The sequence below is a fragment of the Oncorhynchus masou genome, chromosome 20 (assembly GCF_036934945.1).
Source record: "Oncorhynchus masou masou isolate Uvic2021 chromosome 20, UVic_Omas_1.1, whole genome shotgun sequence".
Classification (NCBI taxonomy): domain Eukaryota; kingdom Metazoa; phylum Chordata; class Actinopteri; order Salmoniformes; family Salmonidae; genus Oncorhynchus; species Oncorhynchus masou.
Window position 1 is genome coordinate 29,599,630 of NC_088231.1, and position 24,668 is coordinate 29,624,297.

General features: G+C 49.8%; 2 protein-coding genes across 3 annotated transcripts in view; both read right to left on the reverse strand.

The window, feature by feature from the left end:
- The window catches only part of LOC135507235 (serine/arginine repetitive matrix protein 2-like), a 58,472-nt gene that overhangs the window by 12,784 nt on the left and 21,020 nt on the right, over positions 1–24,668 (reverse strand). The window lies entirely within an intron of this gene.
- Positions 756–6,445, reverse strand: LOC135506439 (ligand-dependent nuclear receptor corepressor-like protein). The gene is made up of 3 exons (XM_064925830.1): positions 6,393–6,445; positions 5,436–5,755; positions 756–5,292 (listed from the first exon to the last, which is right to left on the reverse strand). Exons 1-3 carry the CDS (start codon positions 6,443–6,445, stop codon positions 4,844–4,846), a joined length of 822 nt encoding a protein of 273 aa, XP_064781902.1. The 3' UTR covers positions 756–4,843.

Sequence of the window (24,668 nt, forward strand, 5' to 3'; positions counted from 1 at the left end):
GTCTGAGTTTGGGGTCGGTCAGTGTAACCATGGTAATATCTAGACTAGTGTCAGTCATCAGGAGGGGAGGGGAGTGTCCCCAGAGAGGTGAGACTACACCATCTAGACTAGTGTCAGTCATCAGGAGGGGAGTGTCCCCAGAGAGGTCTAACCCTAACCCTAACCCATGCAGGAGAGGGAGAACGAGGGTTAGTCTAACCCTAACCCTAACCCATGCAGGAGAGGGAGAACGAGGGTGAGTCTAACCCTAACCCATGCAGGAGAGGGAGAACGAGGGTTAGTCTAACCCTAACCCTAACCCATGCAGGAGAGGGAGAACGAGGGTGAGTCTAACCCTAACCCATGCAGGAGAGGGAGAACGAGGGTTAGTCTAACCCTAACCCATGCAGGAGAGGGAGAACGAGGGTGAGTCTAACCCTAACCCATGCAGGAGAGGGAGAACGAGGGTTAGGGTTAGTCTAACCCTAACCCATGAAGGAGAGGGAGAACGAGGGTGAGTCTAACCCTAACCCATGCAGGAGAGGGAGAACGAGGGTGAGTCTAACCCTAACCCATGCAGGAGAGGGAGAACGAGGGTGAGTCTAACCCTAACCCATGCAGGAGAGGGAGAACGAGGGTTAGGGTTAGTCTAACCCTAACCCCTGAAGGAGAGGGAGAACGAGGGTGAGTCTAACCCTAACCCATGCAGGAGAGGGAGAACGAGGGTGAGTCTAACCCTAACCCATGCAGGAGAGGGAGAACGAGGGTGAGTCTAACCCTAACCTATGCAGGAGAGGGAGAATGAGGGTTAGTCTAACCCTAACCCATGCAGGAGAGGGAGAACGAGGGTTAGTCTAACCCTAACCCATGCAGGAGAGGGAGAACGAGGGTGAGTCTAACCCTAACCCTAACCCATGCAGGAGAGGGAGAACGAGGGTGAGTCTAACCCTAACCCATGCAGGAGAGGGAGAATGAGGGTTAGTCTAACCCTAACCCTAACCCATGCAGGAGAGGGAGAACGAGGGTGAGTCTAACCCTAACCCATGCAGGAGAGGGAGAACGATGACTCAAGAAGCATAACGAATTGAACTATAAAACGGAAATTATACGCGTCGGAGTTGCGTATTACATTTAACAAACCAAACACTGAAAAAAACGTTACAGAAGGCAGAGTGAAAACTCAACCCGTCCGAGCTTCAACACCGGTATATAACAACATACGGAATACCCGCCCAGCGCTAGGCTCGACGGAACTTCAAGGGATACTTCGGGACGTCGGCATTAGTTATTTACTTCCCCGGATGAACGCGTGGATGCCATTTTTATGTCCCTGAGTCCAATGTGAAGGTAGTTCGAGGTAGTTTTGTGAGCCGATGCTAACTAGCGTTAGCGCAATGACTGTACGTCTATGGGTATCTACTAGCATTCTAGTAGGTGTAATGACTGGAAGTCTATGTGTATCTGCTAGCATGTGATCCGATCCCCATAGACTTCCAGTCGTTGCCCCTACTAGAATGGTAGCTGTTCCCATAGGCGTCCAGTCATTGCGCTAACGCTAGTTAGCAACTTCTTTCAAACTGCACACGGACATATAAAAAAATGGTATCCGCGAGTTCACCTGACTCTGGGGAAAATAGATCATATCCTGTAAGTGTCCCTTTAAAAATGCACCTTATAGGCTTCATAGTGTCTCTTAAACTCTGTAGGTTTAAGAGAAGAGGATTCAGTGAGGGTGACAACAACACAAAGATGTCTCAGGTCCCGTTAAAAAAACAAACATCCTTCTGTTCCAATCAGCAGTAAATGGCTTGTTGTTATCCTTCACAGGGTGGTCGTTGAGAAAGTAGAGGTTCATACAGGAATCTTGTGAGACCAGAGACGTTGTGAGACCAGAGACGTTATGAGACCAGAGACGTTATGAGACCAGAGACGTTATGAGACCAGAGACGTTGTGAGACCAGAGACGTTATGAGACCAGAGACGTTGTGAGACCAGAGACGTTGTGAGACCAGAGACGTTATGAGACCAGAGACGTTGTGAGACCAGAGACGTTATGAGACCAGAGACGTTGTGAGATCAGAGACGTTATGAGACCAGAGACGTTGTGAGACCAGAGACGATGTGAGACCAGAGACGTTGTGAGACCAGAGACGTTGTGAGACCAGAGACGTTATGAGACCAGAGACGTTGTGAGACCAGAGACGTTGTGAGACCAGAGACGTTGTGAGACCAGAGACGTTATGAGACCAGAGACGTTATGAGACCAGAGACGTTATGAGACCAGAGACGTTGTGAGACCAGAGACGTTGTGAGACCAGAGACGTTGTGAGACCAGAGACGGTGTGAGACCAGAGACGTTATGAGACCAGAGACGTTGTGAGACCAGAGACGTTATGAGACCAGAGACGTTGTGAGACCAGAGACGACGTGAGACCAGAGACGTTGTGAGACCAGAGACGTTATGAGACCAGAGACGTTGTGAGACCAGAGACGTTGTGAGACCAGAGACGTTATGAGACCAGAGACGTTATGAGACCAGAGACGTTATGAGACCAGAGGCGTTATGAGACCAGAGACGCTATGAGACCAGAGACGTTATGAGACCAGAGACGTTATGAGACCAGAGACGTTGTGAGACCAGAGACGTTATGAGACCAGAGACGTTATGAGACCAGAGACGTTATGAGACCAGAGACGTTGTGAGACCAGAGACGTTGTGAGACCAGAGACGTTATGAGACCAGAGACGTTGTGAGATCAGAGACGTTATGAGACCAGAGACGTTGTGAGATCAGAGACGTTATGAGACCAGAGACGTTGTGAGACCAGAGACGATGTGAGACCAGAGACGTTGTGAGACCAGAGACGTTGTGAGACCAGAGACGTTGTGAGACCAGAGACGTTGTGAGACCAGAGACGTTGTGAGACCAGAGACGTTGTGAGACCAGAGACGTTATGAGACCAGAGACGTTGTGAGACCAGAGACGTTGTGAGACCAGAGACGTTGTGAGACCAGAGACGTTATGAGACCAGAGACGGTGTGAGACCAGAGACGTTGTGAGACCAGAGACGTTGTGAGACCAGAGACGTTATGAGACCAGAGACGTTGTGAGATCAGAGACGTTATGAGACCAGAGACGTTGTGAGACCAGAGACGATGTGAGACCAGAGACGTTGTGAGACCAGAGACGTTGTGAGACCAGAGACGTTGTGAGACCAGAGACGACGTGAGACCAGAGACGACGTGAGACCAGAGACGTTGTGAGACCAGAGACGTTGTGAGACCAGAGACGTTGTGAGACCAGAGACGTTGTGAGACCAGAGACGACGTGAGACCAGAGACGTTGTGAGACCAGAGACGTTGTGAGACCAGAGACGTTGTGAGACCAGAGACGACGTGAGACCAGAGACGTTGTGAGACCAGAGACGTTATGAGACCAGAGATAGACAGGCTGAGAGGTTAATGAAAGAGCAGCATTAAGTGGGAGGAATTACAGAAACCCCCCCCAACACCCTGAAAATTGTGTTTTGGTCCAATAGCAACGGCTCCTTCTGAGATGCCCAATACCAGAGATGATAGAAAACAGAGAGAGAGATCAATAGCTAATACAACGGCTCCTTCTGAGATGCCCAATACCAGAGATGATAGAAAACAGAGAGAGAGATCAATAGCTAAATACAACGGCTCCTTCTGAGATGCCCAATACCAGAGATGATAGAAAACAGAGAGAGAGATCAATAGCTAATACAACGGCTCCTTCTGAGATGCCCAATACCAGAGATGATAGAAAACAGAGAGAGATGGGAGTTTACAGCAGCAGTGAGGAACATTTAAAAGACAGAGGATCAACGCTGTATATAACATCCGTCCGTATACAATCTTATGTGAATCTTTAACTAGGTCCAGTACAGTGGACTCTCTGGCCAAACCAGGGACAAATTAACTACCAGGTAGACATGGACAAGCAGCTGACCTGAAGATTGGATTTAAAATACACCTGACTTAGGGGCCTCCCGGGTGACGCTGTGGTCGAAGGCCACCACAGATTCTGGGTTCAAGCCCGGGTTCTGTCGCAGGCGGCCGCGACCGGGAGGTCTATGGGGCGGCGCACAATTGGCCCAGCGTCGTCCGGGTTAGGGGAGGGTTTTGACCGGCTGGGATATCCTTGTCTCATCGCGCTCTCGTGACCCCTGTGACGGGCCCGGGCGCAGCGCACGCTGACCAGCTCGCCAGGTGTAACGGTGTTTCCTCCGACACATTGGTGCGGCTGGCTTCCGGGTTGGATGTGGATGTGCGCTGTGTCAAAGAAGCAGTGTGGCTTGGTTGGGGGTCATGTTTCGGAGGACGCATGGCTCTCGACCGGGACTTGCAGCGATGAGACAAGACTGTAACTACCAATTGGGGAGAAAAAAGGGCTATAAATAAATAATACCAAAAGACACCTGACGTGAAGAGTGCCGTTCTCGTTTTATAGTCTATTTCTGGGTAATATAACCTGGTCTGCATGGACACACAGGGACCTGAATGTAACTGTCTGTTTTTATAAAGGCCTTGTGATTAACATCAGACCTGGGGGTCAATATGATACATTGGTCAAATAGATGGAGGTGTGCTCGATTTACTTCGATGAGGCAACAAATGGTACCAGAAGTCCAGAAATCTACAAACTCGGCATGTCAAGCGAAAACCAAACCAAACGCACCAAGTACTTATGAAGTATTTATGAAGTATTTATGAAGTTTTTATAAAATCTGTATTGGACCCACAAAACATTCTCCTGTTCTGTTGGAGGTTGAGAGGAGTTCAAAGTGTTGTCGGTTCTAGACTCGAATGTTCTGTAGTCTAGAACCTGTTGGTGGCAGCGTTAGTCCCTGAGTCGGTGGAACCCGGCAGAGTCCGGCGGTTGCCGTGCGGTCGTAGTCGTGACGATGACGGGCCTCCTCTTGGGCGGTATCTTGAGGGTTCCATTGCGCTCTTTGACCTTGTACTCCAGCGTGCTGTGAGGTATCCCATAAACCACCTGGGCCTTGGAAACGCTCATCCTGCCCCCCATCACCATGGTGATAGCCTCTTCTAGCAGGTCGTGGTTGTACTGCCGGTAGCGCCCGCGCCTCTTCCTGGACTGCTTGTTCTCCCCGCTATGCTCCGCCCCTTCCTCAGGATCATCCAATGAGGAGCAGCGGTGGTGGGGTGAGAGGTCAGGCAGGTCGAGGGAGGGCAGGAGGGAGCGGTGGAGTCTCAGCAGAGAGGAAGAGGTAGCAGCGATATTAGTGGTGGTGGTGCCATGGTGTGGTGGGGGTGGTAGTGCAGGGGCTCAGCCAGGCTGCAAGGCTCAGGGAGAGGGGGAGCTGTTCTGGAGCGCGATCTGACCTGGGGGACACGGAGATGGACCTCCTCTCTGAGCTGGGGGGGTAGAGACCGGGAAAAAACCCTCCGCAGGCCATGCTGGGTCAGACAAGACGAAGAGGAGGGAAGGAAGAGCATCTCTCCGTTCTCCTCCCTCGCTCCCAGCTCCGCCCAGGCCGCCACCCTCTGCAACACCAGCCGCACCTCCTCGCCGTGCGCCGCCGCCGTCGTCACATCCTCCCCCAGCTCTGAGCGCAGGATTTCAAGGGGGATCCCGTAGAGAAGGGCAGCTCTGTTCTCCTGGAGACGACCAGACCTCACGTCTCTCAGAGCCTTGGACAGCAGCCCCTCAGACAGCTCACTGGACCTCTGGGCATGGTGTTCCTCGGTCTGGTACGCCCCCGCTGCTCCCCAACGCTGCTGCTGCCTCCTAGTGGGGGGAGGACCAAACACCACCGTCAGGATCAGGGAGGGGGAGAGGGGTGACTCCTTTATGTCGTGTTGGGAACATCACTCTGCACGGTCTGTCATGAGCTGACATCATCTGTGACAGCATTGTCTGTGAGTGACATCTCTGTGTGACTGTCATATGAAGAGAGGCAGTGACATCATCTCTGTGCGACTGTCATATGAAGAAAGGGGGTGACATCATCTCTGTGCGACTGTCATATGAAGAAAGGGAATGACATCACCTCTGTGTGACTGTCACGTGAAGAGAGGCAGTGACATCATTTCTGTTTGACTGTCACATTGAAGAGAGGCAGTGACATCATCTCTGTGCGACTGTCACATTGAAGAAAGGTTTGCAGCGTAGTTAATCCCTGTCCCGTATTTTGGTTAAAGGATTTCTGATCCACAACGTCATTAGGAAACCAGTCCGTGACGTTACGCTGTCTACACAGCCACGTGTTTCTGTGTGTCAGTCTGACTAGCTGAGGTGACAGATCCAGCCAGCTGCACTGTGTTCTAGGTACCAACAGGTGTTGAAACAGGCAGGTACAACCTGATTATATGGATATATATATATATACACATCCCATACATCCCCATTCCATTATTCAACTCACCGTCCAAGTCTACAGCCTGGCTCTACTGATACCAGAGGACTGTCCCAATTCATCCACCACGAGACAGTCTACATCCTGGCTATACTGATACCAGAGGACTGTCCCAATTCATCCACCACTACACAGTCTACAGCCTGGCTATACTGATACCAGAGGACTGTCCCAATTCATCCACCACTAGACAGTCTACAGCCTGGCTCTACTGATACCAGAGGACTGTCCCAATTCATCCACCACTAGACAGACAGTCTACAGCCTGGCTCTACTGATACCAGAGGACTGTCCCAATTCATCCACCACTACACAGTCTACAGCCTGGCCATACTGATACCAGAGGACTGTCCCAATTCATCCACCACTAGACAGTCTACAGCCTGGCAATACTGATACCAGAGGACTGTCCCAATTCATCCACCTCTAGACAGTCTACAGCCTGGCTCTACTGATACCAGAGGACTGTCCCAATTCATCCACCACTAGACAGTCTACAGCCTGGCCATACTGATACCAGAGGACTGTCTCAATTCATCCACCACTAGACATACAGTCTACAGCCTGGCTACACTGATACCAGAGGACTGTCCCAATTCATCCACCACTAGACATACAGTCTACAGCCTGGCTACACTGATACCAGAGGACTGTCCCAATTCATCCACCACTAGACAGTCTACAGCCTGGCTATATTGATACCAGAGGACTGTCCCAATTCATCCACAACGAGACAGTCTACAGCCTGGCTACACTGATACCAGAGGACTGTCCCAATTCATCCACCACTAGACAGTCTACAGCCTGGCTCTACTGATACCAGAGGACTGTCCCAATTCATCCACCACTAGACAGGCAGTCTACAGCCTGGCTATATTGATACCAGAGGACTGTCCCAATTCATCCACCACTAGACAGTCTACAGCCTGGCTCTACTGATACCAGAGGACTGTCCCAATTCATCCACCACTAGACAGTCTACAACCTGGCTATACTGATACCAGAGGACTGTCCCAATTCATCCACCACTAGACAGTCTACAGCCTGGCTATATTGATACCAGAGGACTGTCCCAATTCATCCACCACTAGACAGTCTACAGCCTGGCAATACTGATACCAGAGGACTGTCCCAATTCATCCACCACTAGACAGTCTACAGCCTGGCTCTACTGATACCAGAGGACTGTCCCAATTCATCCACCACTAGACAGTCAGTCTACAGCCTGGCTATACTGATACCAGAGGACTGTCCCAATTCATCCACCACTAGACAGACAGTCTACAGCCTGTCTATACTGATACCAGAGGACTGTCCCAATTCATCCACCTCTAGACAGTCTACAGCCTGGCTCTACTGATACCAGAGGACTGTCCCAATTCATCCACAACGAGACAGTCTACAGCCTGGCTATACTGATACCAGAGGACTGTCCCAATTCATCCACCACTAGACAGTCTACAGCCTGGCTATATTGATACCAGAGGACTGTCCCAATTCATCCACCACTAGACAGTCTACAGCCTGGCTATACTGATACCAGAGGACCGTCCCAATTCATCCACCACTAGACAGTCTACAGCCTGGCTATACTGATACCAGAGGACTGTCCCAATTCATCCACCACTAGACAGTCTACAGCCTGGCTATACTGATACCAGAGGACCGTCCCAATTCATCCACCACGAGACAGTCTACAGCCTGGCTATACTGATACCAGAGGACTGTCCCAATTCATCCACCACTAGACAGTCTACAGCCTGGCTATACTGATACCAGAGGACTGTCCCAATTCATCCACCACTAGACAGTCTACAGCCTGGCTATACGGATACCAGAGGACTGTCCCAATTCATCCACCACTAGACAGTCTACAGCCTGGCCATACTGATACCAGAGGACTGCCCCAATTCATCCACCACTAGACAGTCTACAGCCTGTCTATACTGATACCAGAGGACTGTCCCAATTCATCCACCACTAGACAGTCTACAGCCTGGCCATACTGATACCAGAGGACCGTCCCAATTCATCCACCACTAGACAGTCTACAGCCTGGCCATACTGATACCAGAGGACTGTCCCAATTCATCCACCACTAGACAGACAGTCTACAGCCTGGCTATATTGATACCAGAGGACCGTCCCAATTCATCCACCACGAGACAGTCTACAGCCTGGCTATACTGATACCAGAGGACTGTCCCAATTCATCCACCACTAGACAGTCTACAGCCTGGCTATACTGATACCAGAGGACTGTCCCAATTCATCCACCACTAGACAGTCTACAGCCTGGCTATACTGATACCAGAGGACTGTCCCAATTCATCCACCACTAGACAGTCTACAGCCTGGCTATACGGATACCAGAGGACTGTCCCAATTCATCCACCACTAGACAGTCTACAGCCTGGCCATACTGATACCAGAGGACTGCCCCAATTCATCCACCACTAGACAGTCTACAGCCTGTCTATACTGATACCAGAGGACTGTCCCAATTCATCCACCACTAGACAGTCTACAGCCTGGCCATACTGATACCAGAGGACCGTCCCAATTCATCCACCACTAGACAGTCTACAGCCTGGCCATACTGATACCAGAGGACTGTCCCAATTCATCCACCACTAGACAGACAGTCTACAGCCTGGCTATATTGATACCAGAGGACTGTCCCAATTCATCCACACCTAGACAGTCTACAGCCTGGCTCTACTGATACCATAGGACTGTCCCAATTCATCCACCACTAGACAGACAGTCTACAGCCTGGCTATATTGATACCAGAGGACTGTCCCAATTCATCCACCACTAGACAGTCTACAGCCTGGCTCTACTGATACCAGAGGACTGTCCCAATTCATCCACCACTAGACAGTCTACAGCCTGGCTCTACTGATACCAGAGGACTGTCCCAATTCATCCACCACTAGACAGGCAGTCTACAGCCTGGCTATATTGATACCAGAGGACTGTCCCAATTCATTAACCACTACACAGACAGTCTACAGCCTGGCTATACTGATACCAGAGGACTGTCCCAATTCATTAACCACTAGACAGTCTACAACCTGGCTATACTGATACCAGAGGACTGTCCCAATTCATCCACCACTAGACAGTCTACAGCCTGGCTATATTGATACCAGAGGACTGTCCCAATTCATCCACCACTAGACAGTCTACAGCCTGGCTATACTGATACCAGAGGACTGTCCCAATTCATCCACCTCTAGACAGGCAGTCTACAGCCTGGCTATATTGATACCAGAGGACTGTCCCAATTCATCCACCACTAGACAGTCTACAGCCTGGCTATACTGATACCAGAGGACTGTCCCAATTCATCCACCTCTAGACAGGCAGTCTACAGCCTGGCTATATTGATACCAGAGGACTGTCCCAATTCATCCACCTCTAGACAGTCTACAACCTGGCTATACTGATACCAGAGGACTGTCCCAATTCATCCACCACTAGACAGCCTACAGCCTGTCTATATTGATACCAGAGGACTGTCCCAATTCATCCACCACTAGACAGTCTACAGCCTGGCTATACTGATAAAAGAGGACTGTCCCAATTCATCCACCTCTAGACAGGCAGTCTACAGCCTGGCTATATTGATACCAGAGGACTGTCCCAATTCATCCACCTCTAGAGAGACAGTCTACAGCCTGGCTATACTGATACCAGAGGACTGTCCCAATTCATCCACCACTAGACAGTCTACAGCCTGGCTATACTGATACCAGAGGACTGTCCCAATTCATCCACCACTAGATAGTCTACAGCCTGGCTATACTGATACCAGAGGACTGTCCCAATTCATCCACCACTAGATAGTCTACAGCCTGGCTATACTGATACCAGAGGACTGTCCCAATTCATCCACCACTAGACAGGCAGTCTACAGCCTGGCTATACTGATACCAGAGGACTGTCCCAATTCATCCACCTCTAGACAGTCTACAGCCTGGCTATACTGATACCAGAGGACTGTCCCAATTCATCCACCACTAGACAGTCTACAGCCTGGCCATACTGATACCAGAGGACTGTCCCAATTCATCCACCACTAGACAGTCTACAGCCTGGCTATACTGATACCAGAGGACTGTCCCAATTCATCCACCACTAGATAGTCTACAGCCTGGCTATACTGATACCAGAGGACTGTCCCAATTCATCCACCACTAGACAGTCTACAACCTGGCTATACTGATACCAGAGGACTGTCCCAATTCATCCACCACTAGACAGGCAGTCTACAGCCTGGCTATACTGATACCAGAGGACTGTCCCAATTCATCCACCTCTAGACAGTCTACAGCCTGGCTATACTGATACCAGAGGACTGTCCCAATTCATCCACCACTAGACAGTCTACAGCCTGGCCATACTGATACCAGAGGACTGTCCCAATTCATCCACCACTAGACAGTCTACAGCCTGGCTATACGGATACCAGAGGACTGTCCCAATTCATCCACCACTAGACAGTCTACAGCCTGGCCATACTGATACCAGAGGACTGTCTCAATTCATCCACCACTAGACAGTATATAGCCTGGCTATACTGATACCAGAGGACTGTCCCAATTCATCCACCACTAGACAGTCTACAGCCTGGCTCTACTGATACCAGAGGACTGTCCCAATTCATCCACCACTAGACAGACAGTCTACGGCCTGGCTATAATGATACCAGAGGACTGTCCCAATTCATCCACCACTAGACAGTCTACAGCCTGGCTCTACTGATACCAGAGGACTGTCCCAATTCATCCACCACTAGACAGACAGTCTACAGCCTGGCTATATTGATACCAGAGGACTGTCCCAATTCATCCACCACTAGACAGTCTACAGCCTGGCTCTACTGATACCAGAGGACTGTCCCAATTCACCCACCACTAGACAGTCTACAGCCTGGCAATACTGATACCAGAGGACTGTCCCAATTCATCCACCACTAGACAGTCTACAGCCTGGCTCTACTGATACCAGAGGACTGTCCCAATTCATCCACCACTAGACAGTCTACAGCCTGGCAATACTGATACCAGAGGACTGTCCCAATTCATCCACCACTAGACAGTCTACAGCCTGGCTCTACTGATACCAGAGGACTGTCCCAATTCACCCACCACTAGACAGTCTACAGCCTGGCTATACTGATACCAGAGGACTGTCCCACTTCATCCACCACTAGACAGGCAGTCTACAGCCTGGCTATACTGATACCAGAGGACTGTCCCAATTCATCCACCACTAGACAGTCTACAGCCTGGCTATACTGATACCGGAGGACTGTCCCAATTCATCCACCACTAGACAGCCTACAGCCTGGCTATACTGATACCAGAGGACTGTCCCAATTCATCCACCACTAGACAGCCTACAGCCTGGCTAAACTGATACCAGAGGACTGTCCCAATTCATCCACCACTAGACAGACAGTCTACAGCCTGGCAATACTGATACCAGAGGACTGTCCCAATTCATCCACCACTAGACAGCCTACAGCCTGTCTATACTGATACCAGAGGACTGTCCCAATTCATCCACCACTAGACAGTCTACAGCCTGGCTCTACTGATACCAGAGGACTGTCCCAATTCATCCACCACTAGACAGTCTACAGCCTGGCTCTACTGATACCAGAGGACTGTCCCAATTCATCCACCACTAGACAGTCTACAGCCTGGCTATACTGATACCAGAGGACTGTCCCAATTCATCCACCACTAGACAGGCAGTCTACAGCCTGGCCATACTGATACCAGAGGACTGTCACAATTCATCCACCACTAGACAGTCTACAGCCTGGCTATACTGATACCAGAGGACTGTCCCAATTCATCCACCTCTAGACAGACAGTCTACAGCCTGGCTATACTGATACCAGAGGACTGTCCCAATTCATCCACCACTAGACAGACAGTCTACAGCCTGGCTATACTGATACCAGAGGACTGTCCCAATTCATCCACCTCTAGACAGTCTACAGCCTGGCTATACTGATACCAGAGGACTGTCCCAATTCATCCACCACTAGACAGACAGTCTACAGCCTGGCTATACTGATACCAGAGGACTGTCCCAATTCATCCACCACTAGACAGACAGTCTACAGCCTGGCTATATTGATACCAGAGGACTGTCCCAATTCATCCACCTCTAGACAGTCTACAGCCTGGCTATACTGATACCAGAGGACTGTCCCAATTCATCCACCACTAGACAGACAGTCTACAGCCTGGCTATACTGATACCAGAGGACTGTCCCAATTCATCCACCACTAGACAGACAGTCTACAGCCTGGCTATATTGATACCAGAGGACTGTCCCAATTCATCCACCTCTAGACAGTCTACAGCCTGACTATACTGATACCAGAGGACTGTCCCAATTCATCCACCACTACACAGTCTACAGCCTGGCTATACTGATACCAGAGGACTGTCCCAATTCATCCACCTCTAGACAGTCTACAGCCTGGCCATACTGATACCAGAGGACTGTCCCAATTCATCCACCACTAGACAGTCTACAGCCTGGCTATACGGATACCAGAGGACTGTCCCAATTCATCCACCACTAGACAGTCTACAGCCTGGCCATACTGATACCAGAGGACTGTCTCAATTCATCCACCACTAGACAGTATATAGCCTGGCTATACTGATACCAGAGGACTGTCCCAATTCATCCACCACTAGACAGTCTACAGCCTGGCTCTACTGATACCAGAGGACTGTCCCAATTCATCCACCACTAGACAGACAGTCTACAGCCTGGCTCTACTGATATCAGAGGACTGTCCCAATTCATCCACCACTAGACAGACAGTCTACAGCCTGGCTATATTGATACCAGAGGACTGTCCCAATTCATCCACCACTAGACAGTCTACAGCCTGGCTCTACTGATACCAGAGGACTGTCCCAATTCACCCACCACTAGACAGTCTACAGCCTGGCAATACTGATACCAGAGGACTGTCCCAATTCATCCACCACTAGACAGTCTACAGCCTGGCTCTACTGATACCAGAGGACTGTCCCAATTCACCCACCACTAGACAGTCTACAGCCTGGCTCTACTGATACCAGAGGACTGTCCCAATTCATCCACCACTAGACAGTCTACAGCCTGGCTCTACTGATACCAGAGGACTGTCCCAATTCACCCACCACTAGACAGTCTACAGCCTGGCTATACTGATACCAGAGGACTGTCCCACTTCATCCACCACTAGACAGACAGTGTACAGCCTGGCTATACTGATACCAGAGGACTGTCCCAATTCATCCACCACTAGACAGTCTACAGCCTGGCTATACTGATACCAGAGGACTGTCCCAATTCATCCACCACTAGACAGTCTACAGCCTGGCTATACTGATACCAGAGGACTGTCCCAATTCATCCACCACTAGACAGACAGTCTATAGCCTGGCTATACTGATACCAGAGGACTGTCCCAATTCATCCACCACTACACAGTCTACAGCCTGGCTATACTGATACCAGAGGACTGTCCCAATTCATCCACCACTAGACAGACAGTGTACAGCCTGGCTATACTGATACCAGAGGACTGTCCCAATTCATCCACCTCTAGAGAGACAGTCTACTGATACCAGAGGACTGTCCCAATTCATCCACCACTAGACAGTCTACAGCCTGGCCATACTGATACCAGAGGACTGTCCCAATTCATCCACCACTAGACAGACAGTCTATAGCCTGGCTATACTGATACCAGAGGACTGTCCCAATTGGACTGCCCCAATTCATCCACCACTAGACAGACAGTCTACAGCCTGGCAATACTGATACCAGAGGACTGTCCCAATTCATCCACCACTATACAGTCTACAGCCTGGCTATACTGATACCAGAGGACTGTCCCAATTCATCCACCACTAGACAGTCTACAGCCTGGCTCTACTGATACCAGAGGACTGTCCCAATTCATCCACCACTAGACAGTCTACAGCCTGACTATACTGATACCAGAGGACTGTCCCAATTCATCCACCACTACACAGTCTACAGCCTGGCAATACTGATACCAGAGGACTGTCCCAATTCATCCACCACTAGACAGTGTACAGCCTGGCTATACTGATACCAGAGGACTGTCCCAATTCATCCACCACTAGACAGACAGTCTACAGCCTGGCAATACTGATACCAGAGGACTGTCCCAATTCATCCACCACTAGACAGCCTACAGCCTGTCTATACTGATACCAGAGGACTGTCCCAATTCATCCACCACTAGACAGTCTACAGCCTGGCCATACTGATACCAGAGGACTGTCCCAATTCATTAACCACTAGACAGACAGTCTACAGCCTGGCTATACTGATACCAGAGGACTGTCCCAATTCATCCACCTCTAGACAGTCTACAGCCTGGCTATACTGATACCAGAGGACTGTCCCAATTCATCCACCACTAGACAGACAGTCTACAGCCTGGCTATACTGATACCAGAGGACTGTCCCAATTCATCCACCTCTAGACAGTCTACAGCCTGGCTATACTGATACCAGAGGACTGTCCCAATTCATCCACCACTAGACAGTCTACAGCCTGGCAATACTGATACCAGAGGACTGTCCCAATTCATCCACCTCTAGACAGTCTACAGCCTGGCTCTACTGATACCAGAGGACTGTCCCAATTCATCCACCACTAGACAGTCTACAGCCTGGCCATACTGATACCAGAGGACTGTCCCAATTCATCCACCACTAGACAGACAGTCTATAGCCTGGCTATACTGATACCAGAGGACTGTCCCAATTGGACTGCCCCAATTCATCCACCACTAGACAGACAGTCTACAGCCTGGCAATACTGATACCAGAGGACTGTCCCAATTCATCCACCACTATACAGTCTACAGCCTGGCTATACTGATACCAGAGGACTGTCCCAATTCATCCACCACTAGACAGTCTACAGCCTGGCTCTACTGATACCAGAGGACTGTCCCAATTCATCCACCACTAGACAGTCTACAGCCTGACTATACTGATACCAGAGGACTGTCCCAATTCATCCACCACTACACAGTCTACAGCCTGGCAATACTGATACCAGAGGACTGTCCCAATTCATCCACCACTAGACAGTGTACAGCCTGGCTATACTGATACCAGAGGACTGTCCCAATTCATCCACCACTAGACAGACAGTCTACAGCCTGGCAATACTGATACCAGAGGACTGTCCCAATTCATCCACCACTAGACAGCCTACAGCCTGTCTATACTGATACCAGAGGACTGTCCCAATTCATCCACCACTAGACAGTCTACAGCCTGGCCATACTGATACCAGAGGACTGTCCCAATTCATTAACCACTAGACAGACAGTCTACAGCCTGGCTATACTGATACCAGAGGACTGTCCCAATTCATCCACCTCTAGACAGTCTACAGCCTGGCTATACTGATACCAGAGGACTGTCCCAATTCATCCACCACTAGACAGACAGTCTACAGCCTGGCTATACTGATACCAGAGGACTGTCCCAATTCATCCACCTCTAGACAGTCTACAGCCTGGCTATACTGATACCAGAGGACTGTCCCAATTCATCCACCACTAGACAGACAGTCTACAGCCTGGCTATACTGATACCAGAGGACTGTCCCAATTCATCCACCACTAGACAGACAGTCTACAGCCTGGCTATATTGATACCAGAGGACTGTCCCAATTCATCCACCACTAGACAGACAGTGTACAGCCTGGCTATACTGATACCAGAGGACTGTCCCAATTCATCCACCACTAGACAGTCTACAGCCTGGCTCTACTGATACCAGAGGACTGTCCCAATTCATCCACCACTAGACAGTCTACAGCCTGGCTATACTGATACCAGAGGACTGTCCCAATTCATCCACCACTAGACAGACAGTCTACAGCCTGGCAATACTGATACCAGAGGACTGTCCCAATTCATCCACCACTAGACAGCCTACAGCCTGTCTATACTGATACCAGAGGACTGTCCCAATTCATCCACCACTAGACAGTCTACAGCCTGGCCATACTGATACCAGAGGACTGTCCCAATTCATTAACCACTAGACAGACAGTCTACAGCCTGGCTATACTGATACCAGAGGACTGTCCCAATTCATCCACCTCTAGACAGTCTACAGCCTGGCTATACTGATACCAGAGGACTGTCCCAATTCATCCACCACTAGACAGACAGTCTACAGCCTGGCTATACTGATACCAGAGGACTGTCCCAATTCATCCACCTCTAGACAGTCTACAGCCTGGCTATACTGATACCAGAGGACTGTCCCAATTCATCCACCACTAGACAGACAGTCTACAGCCTGGCTATACTGATACCAGAGGACTGTCCCAATTCATCCACCACTAGACAGACAGTCTACAGCCTGGCTATATTGATACCAGAGGACTGTCCCAATTCATCCACCTCTAGACAGTCTACAGCCTGGCTATACTGATACCAGAGGACTGTCCCAATTCATCCACCACTAGACAGACAGTCTACAGCCTGGCTATACTGATACCAGAGGACTGTCCCAATTCATCCACCACTAGACAGACAGTCTACAGCCTGGCTATATTGATACCAGAGGACTGTCCCAATTCATCCACCTCTAGACAGTCTACAGCCTGACTATACTGATACCAGAGGACTGTCCCAATTCATCCACCACTAGACAGTCTACAGCCTGGCTATATTGATACCAGAGGACTGTCCCAATTCATCCACCTCTAGACAGTCTACAGCCTGGCCATACTGATACCAGAGGACTGTCCCAATTCATCCACCACTAGACAGTCTACAGCCTGGCTATACGGATACCAGAGGACTGTCCCAATTCATCCACCACTAGACAGTCTACAGCCTGGCCATACTGATACCAGAGGACTGTCTCAATTCATCCACCACTAGACAGTATATAGCCTGGCTATACTGATACCAGAGGACTGTCCCAATTCATCCACCACTAGACAGTCTACAGCCTGGCTCTACTGATACCAGAGGACTGTCCCAATTCATCCACCACTAGACAGACAGTCTACAGCCTGGCTATACTGATACCAGAGGACTGTCCCAATTCATCCACCTCTAGACAGTCTACAGCCTGGCTATACTGATACCAGAGGACTGTCCCAATTCATCCACCACTAGACAGACAGTCTACAGCCTGGCTATACTGATACCAGAGGACTGTCCCAATTCATCCACCACTAGACAGACAGTCTACAGCCTGGCTATATTGATACCAGAGGACTGTCCCAATTCATCCACCACTAGACAGACAGTGTACAGCCTGGCTATACTGATACCAGAGGACTGTCCCAATTCATCCACCACTAGACAGTCTACAGCCTGGCTCTACTGATACCAGAGGACTGTCCCAATTCATCCACCACTAGACAGTCTACAGCCTGGCTATACTGATACCAGAGGACTGTCCCAATTCATCCACCACTAGACAGACAGTCTACAGCCTGGCAATACTGATACCAGAGGACTGTCCCAATTCATCCACCACTAGACAGCCTACAGCCTGTCTATACTGATACCAGAGGACTGTCCCAATTCATCCACCACTAGACAGTCTACAGCCTGGCCATACTGATACCAGAGGACTGTCCCAATTCATTAACCACTAGACAGACAGTCTACAGCCTGGCTATACTGATACCAGAGGACTGTCCCAATTCATCCACCTCTAGACAGTCTACAGCCTGGCTATACTGATACCAGAGGACTGTCCCAATTCATCCACCACTAGACAGACAGTCTACAGCCTGGCTATACTGATACCAGAGGACTGTCCCAATTCATCCACCTCTAGACAGTCTACAGCCTGGCTATACTGATACCAGAGGACTGTCCCAATTCATCCACCACTAGACAGACAGTCTACAGCCTGGCTATACTGATACCAGAGGACTGTCCCAATTCATCCACCACTAGACAGACAGTCTACAGCCTGGCTATATTGATACCAGAGGACTGTCCCAATTCATCCACCTCTAGACAGTCTACAGCCTGGCTATACTGATACCAGAGGACTGTCCCAATTCATCCACCACTAGACAGACAGTCTACAGCCTGGCTATACTGATACCAGAGGACTGTCCCAATTCATCCACCACTAGACAGACAGTCTACAGCCTGGCTATATTGATACCAGAGGACTGTCCCAATTCATCCACCTCTAGACAGTCTACAGCCTGACTATACTGATACCAGAGGACTGTCCCAATTCATCCACCACTACACAGTCTACAGCCTGGCTATACTGATACCAGAGGACTGTCCCAATTCATCCACCTCTAGACAGTCTACAGCCTGGCCATACTGATACCAGAGGACTGTCCCAATTCATCCACCACTAGACAGTCTACAGCCTGGCTATACGGATACCAGAGGACTGTCCCAATTCATCCACCACTAGACAGTCTACAGCCTGGCCATACTGATACCAGAGGACTGTCTCAATTCATCCACCACTAGACAGTATATAGCCTGGCTATACTGATACCAGAGGACTGTCCCAATTCATCCACCACTAGACAGTCTACAGCCTGGCTCTACTGATACCAGAGGACTGTCCCAATTCATCCACCACTAGACAGACAGTCTACGGCCTGGCTATAATGATACCAGAGGACTGTCCCAATTCATCCACCACTAGACAGTCTACAGCCTGGCTCTACTGATACCAGACGACTGTCCCAATTCATCCACCACTAGACAGACAGTCTACAGCCTGGCTATATTGATACCAGAGGACTGTCCCAATTCATCCACCACTAGACAGTCTACAGCCTGGCTCTACTGATACCAGAGGACTGTCCCAATTCACCCACCACTAGACAGTCTACAGCCTGGCAATACTGATACCAGAGGACTGTCCCAATTCATCCACCACTAGACAGTCTACAGCCTGGCTCTACTGATACCAGAGGACTGTCCCAATTCACCCACCACTAGACAGTCTACAGCCTGGCTATACTGATACCAGAGGACTGTCCCACTTCATCCACCACTAGACAGACAGTGTACAGCCTGGCTATACTGATACCAGAGGACTGTCCCAATTCATCCACCACTAGACAGTCTACAGCCTGGCTATACTGATACCAGAGGACTGTCCCAATTCATCCACCACTAGACAGTCTACAGCCTGGCTATACTGATACCAGAGGACTGTCCCAATTCATCCACCACTAGACAGACAGTCTATAGCCTGGCTATACTGATACCAGAGGACTGTCCCAATTCATCCACCACTACACAGTCTACAGCCTGGCTATACTGATACCAGAGGACTGTCCCAATTCATCCACCACTAGACAGACAGTGTACAGCCTGGCTATACTGATACCAGAGGACTGTCCCAATTCATCCACCTCTAGAGAGACAGTCTACTGATACCAGAGGACTGTCCCAATTCATCCACCACTAGACAGTCTACAGCCTGGCCATACTGATACCAGAGGACTGTCCCAATTCATCCACCACTAGACAGACAGTCTATAGCCTGGCTATACTGATACCAGAGGACTGTCCCAATTGGACTGCCCCAATTCATCCACCACTAGACAGACAGTCTACAGCCTGGCAATACTGATACCAGAGGACTGTCCCAATTCATCCACCACTAGACAGTCTACAGCCTGGCTATACTGATACCAGAGGACTGTCCCAATTCATCCACCACTAGACAGTCTACAGCCTGGCTCTACTGATACCAGAGGACTGTCCCAATTCATCCACCACTAGACAGTCTACAGCCTGGCTATACTGATACCAGAGGACTGTCCCAATTCATCCACCTCTAGACAGGCAGTCTACAGCCTGGCTATACTGATACCAGAGGACTGTCCCAATTCATCCACCACTAGACAGTCTACAGCCTGGCTCTACTGATACCAGAGGACTGTCCCAATTCATCCACCACTAGACAGTCTACAGCCTGGCTATACTGATACCAGAGGACTGTCCCAATTCATCCACCACTAGACAGACAGTCTACAGCCTGGCAATACTGATACCAGAGGACTGTCCCAATTCATCCACCACTAGACAGCCTACAGCCTGTCTATACTGATACCAGAGGACTGTCCCAATTCATCCACCACTAGACAGTCTACAGCCTGGCCATACTGATACCAGAGGACTGTCCCAATTCATTAACCACTAGACAGACAGTCTACAGCCTGGCTATACTGATACCAGAGGACTGTCCCAATTCATTAACCACTACACAGACAGTCTACAGCCTGGCCATACTGATACCAGAGGACTGTCCCAATTCATTAACCACTACACAGACAGTCTACAGCCTGGCTATACTGATACCAGAGGACTGTCCCAATTCATCCACCACTAGACAGACAGTCTACAGCCTGGCTATATTGATACCAGAGGACTGTCCCAATTCATCCACCACTAGACAGACAGTGTACAGCCTGGCTATACTGATACCAGAGGACTGTCCCAATTCATCCACCACTAGACAGTCTACAGCCTGGCTCTACTGATACCAGAGGACTGTCCCAATTCATCCACCACTAGACAGTCTACAGCCTGGCTATACTGATACCAGAGGACTGTCCCAATTCATCCACCACTAGACAGACAGTCTACAGCCTGGCAATACTGATACCAGAGGACTGTCCCAATTCATCCACCACTAGACAGCCTACAGCCTGTCTATACTGATACCAGAGGACTGTCCCAATTCATCCACCACTAGACAGTCTACAGCCTGGCCATACTGATACCAGAGGACTGTCCCAATTCATTAACCACTAGACAGACAGTCTACAGCCTGGCTATACTGATACCAGAGGACTGTCCCAATTCATCCACCTCTAGACAGTCTACAGCCTGGCTATACTGATACCAGAGGACTGTCCCAATTCATCCACCACTAGACAGACAGTCTACAGCCTGGCTATACTGATACCAGAGGACTGTCCCAATTCATCCACCACTAGACAGACAGTCTACAGCCTGGCTATATTGATACCAGAGGACTGTCCCAATTCATCCACCTCTAGACAGTCTACAGCCTGACTATACTGATACCAGAGGACTGTCCCAATTCATCCACCACTACACAGTCTACAGCCTGGCTATACTGATACCAGAGGACTGTCCCAATTCATCCACCTCTAGACAGTCTACAGCCTGGCCATACTGATACCAGAGGACTGTCCCAATTCATCCACCACTAGACAGTCTACAGCCTGGCTATACGGATACCAGAGGACTGTCCCAATTCATCCACCACTAGACAGTATATAGCCTGGCTATACTGATACCAGAGGACTGTCCCAACTCATCCACCACTAGACAGTCTACAGCCTGGCTCTACTGATACCAGAGGACTGTCCCAATTCACCCACCACTAGACAGTCTACAGCCTGGCAATACTGATACCAGAGGACTGTCTCAATTCATCCACCACTAGACAGTATATAGCCTGGCTATACTGATACCAGAGGACTGTCCCAACTCATCCACCACTAGACAGTCTACAGCCTGGCTCTACTGATACCAGAGGACTGTCCCAATTCATCCACCACTAGACAGTCTACAGCCTGGCTCTACTGATACCAGAGGACTGTCCCAATTCACCCACCACTAGACAGTCTACAGCCTGGCAATACTGATACCAGAGGACTGTCCCAATTCATCCACCACTAGACAGTCTACAGCCTGGCTATACTGATACCAGAGGACTGTCCCAATTCATCCACCACTAGACAGACAGTCTACAGCCTGGCAATACTGATACCAGAGGACTGTCCCAATTCATCCACCACTAGACAGCCTACAGCCTGTCTATACTGATACCAGAGGACTGTCCCAATTCATCCACCACTAGACAGTCTACAGCCTGGCCATACTGATACCAGAGGACTGTCCCAATTCATTAACCACTAGACAGACAGTCTACAGCCTGGCTATACTGATACCAGAGGACTGTCCCAATTCATCCACCTCTAGACAGTCTACAGCCTGGCTATACTGATACCAGAGGACTGTCCCAATTCATCCACCACTAGACAGACAGTCTACAGCCTGGCTATACTGATACCAGAGGACTGTCCCAATTCATCCACCACTAGACAGACAGTGTACAGCCTGGCTATACTGATACCAGAGGACTGTCCCAATTCATCCACCACTAGACAGACAGTCTACAGCCTGGCTATACTGATACCAGAGGACTGTCCCAATTCATCCACCACTAGACAGTCTACAGCCTGACTATACTGATACCAGAGGACTGTCCCAATTCATCCACCACTACACAGTCTACAGCCTGGCTATACTGATACCAGAGGACTGTCCCAATTCATCCACCTCTAGACAGTCTACAGCCTGGCCATACTGATACCAGAGGACTGTCCCAATTCATCCACCACTAGACAGTCTACAGCCTGGCTATACGGATACCAGAGGACTGTCCCAATTCATCCACCACTAGACAGTCTACAGCCTGGCCATACTGATACCAGAGGACTGTCCCAATTCATCCACCACTAGACAGTCTACAGCCTGGCTCTACTGATACCAGAGGACTGTCCCAATTCACCCACCACTAGACAGTCTACAGCCTGGCAATACTGATACCAGAGGACTGTCCCAATTCATCCACCACTAGACAGTCTACAGCCTGGCTCTACTGATACCAGAGGACTGTCCCAATTCACCCACCACTAGACAGACAGTCTACAGCCTGGCTATACTGATACCAGAGGACTGTCCCAATTCATCCACCACTAGACAGTCTACAGCCTGGCCATACTGATACCAGAGGACTGTCCCAATTCACCCACCACTAGACAGTCTACAGCCTGGCCATACTGATACCAGAGGACTGTCTCAATTCATCCACCACTAGACAGTCTACAGCCTGGCAATACTGATACCAGAGGACTGTCCCAATTCATCCACCACTAGACAGTCTACAGCCTGGCTCTACTGATACCAGAGGACTGTCCCAATTCACCCACCACTAGACAGTCTACAGCCTGGCTATACTGATACCAGAGGACTGTCCCAATTCATCCACCACTAGACAGACAGTCTACAGCCTGGCTCTACTGATACCAGAGGACTGTCCCAATTCATCCACCACTAGACAGTCTACAGCCTGGCTATACTGATACCAGAGGACTGTCCCAATTCATCCACCACTAGACAGACAGTCTACAGCCTGGCAATACTGATACCAGAGGACTGTCCCAATTCATCCACCACTAGACAGTCTACAGCCTGGCTATACTGATACCAGAGGACTGTCCCAATTCATCCACCACTAGACAGCCTACAGCCTGTCTATACTGATACCAGAGGACTGTCCCAATTCATCCACCACTAGACAGTCTACAGCCTGGCCATACTGATACCAGAGGACTGTCCCAATTCATTAACCACTAGACAGACAGTCTACAGCCTGGCTATACTGATACCAGAGGACTGTCCCAATTCATCCACCTCTAGACAGTCTACAGCCTGGCTATACTGATACCAGAGGACTGTCCCAATTCATCCACCACTAGACAGACAGTCTACAGCCTGGCTATACTGATACCAGAGGACTGTCCCAATTCATCCACCACTAGACAGACAGTGTACAGCCTGGCTATACTGATACCAGAGGACTGTCCCAATTCATCCACCACTAGACAGACAGTCTACAGCCTGGCCATACTGATACCAGAGGACTGTCCCAATTCATCCACCACTAGACAGTCTACAGCCTGGCTACACTGATACCAGAGGACTGTCCCAATTCATCCACCACTAGACAGTCTACAGCCTGGCTACACTGATACCAGAGGACTGTCCCAATTCATCCACCACTAGACAGTATATAGCCTGGCTATACTGATACCAGAGGACTGTCCCAATTCATCCACCACTAGACAGTCTACAGCCTGACTATACTGATACCAGAGGACTGTCCCAATTCATCCACCACTACACAGTCTACAGCCTGGCTATACTGATACCAGAGGACTGTCCCAATTCATCCACCTCTAGACAGTCTACAGCCTGGCCATACTGATACCAGAGGACTGTCCCAATTCATCCACCACTAGACAGTCTACAGCCTGGCTATACGGATACCAGAGGACTGTCCCAATTCATCCACCACTAGACAGTCTACAGCCTGGCCATACTGATACCAGAGGACTGTCCCAATTCATCCACC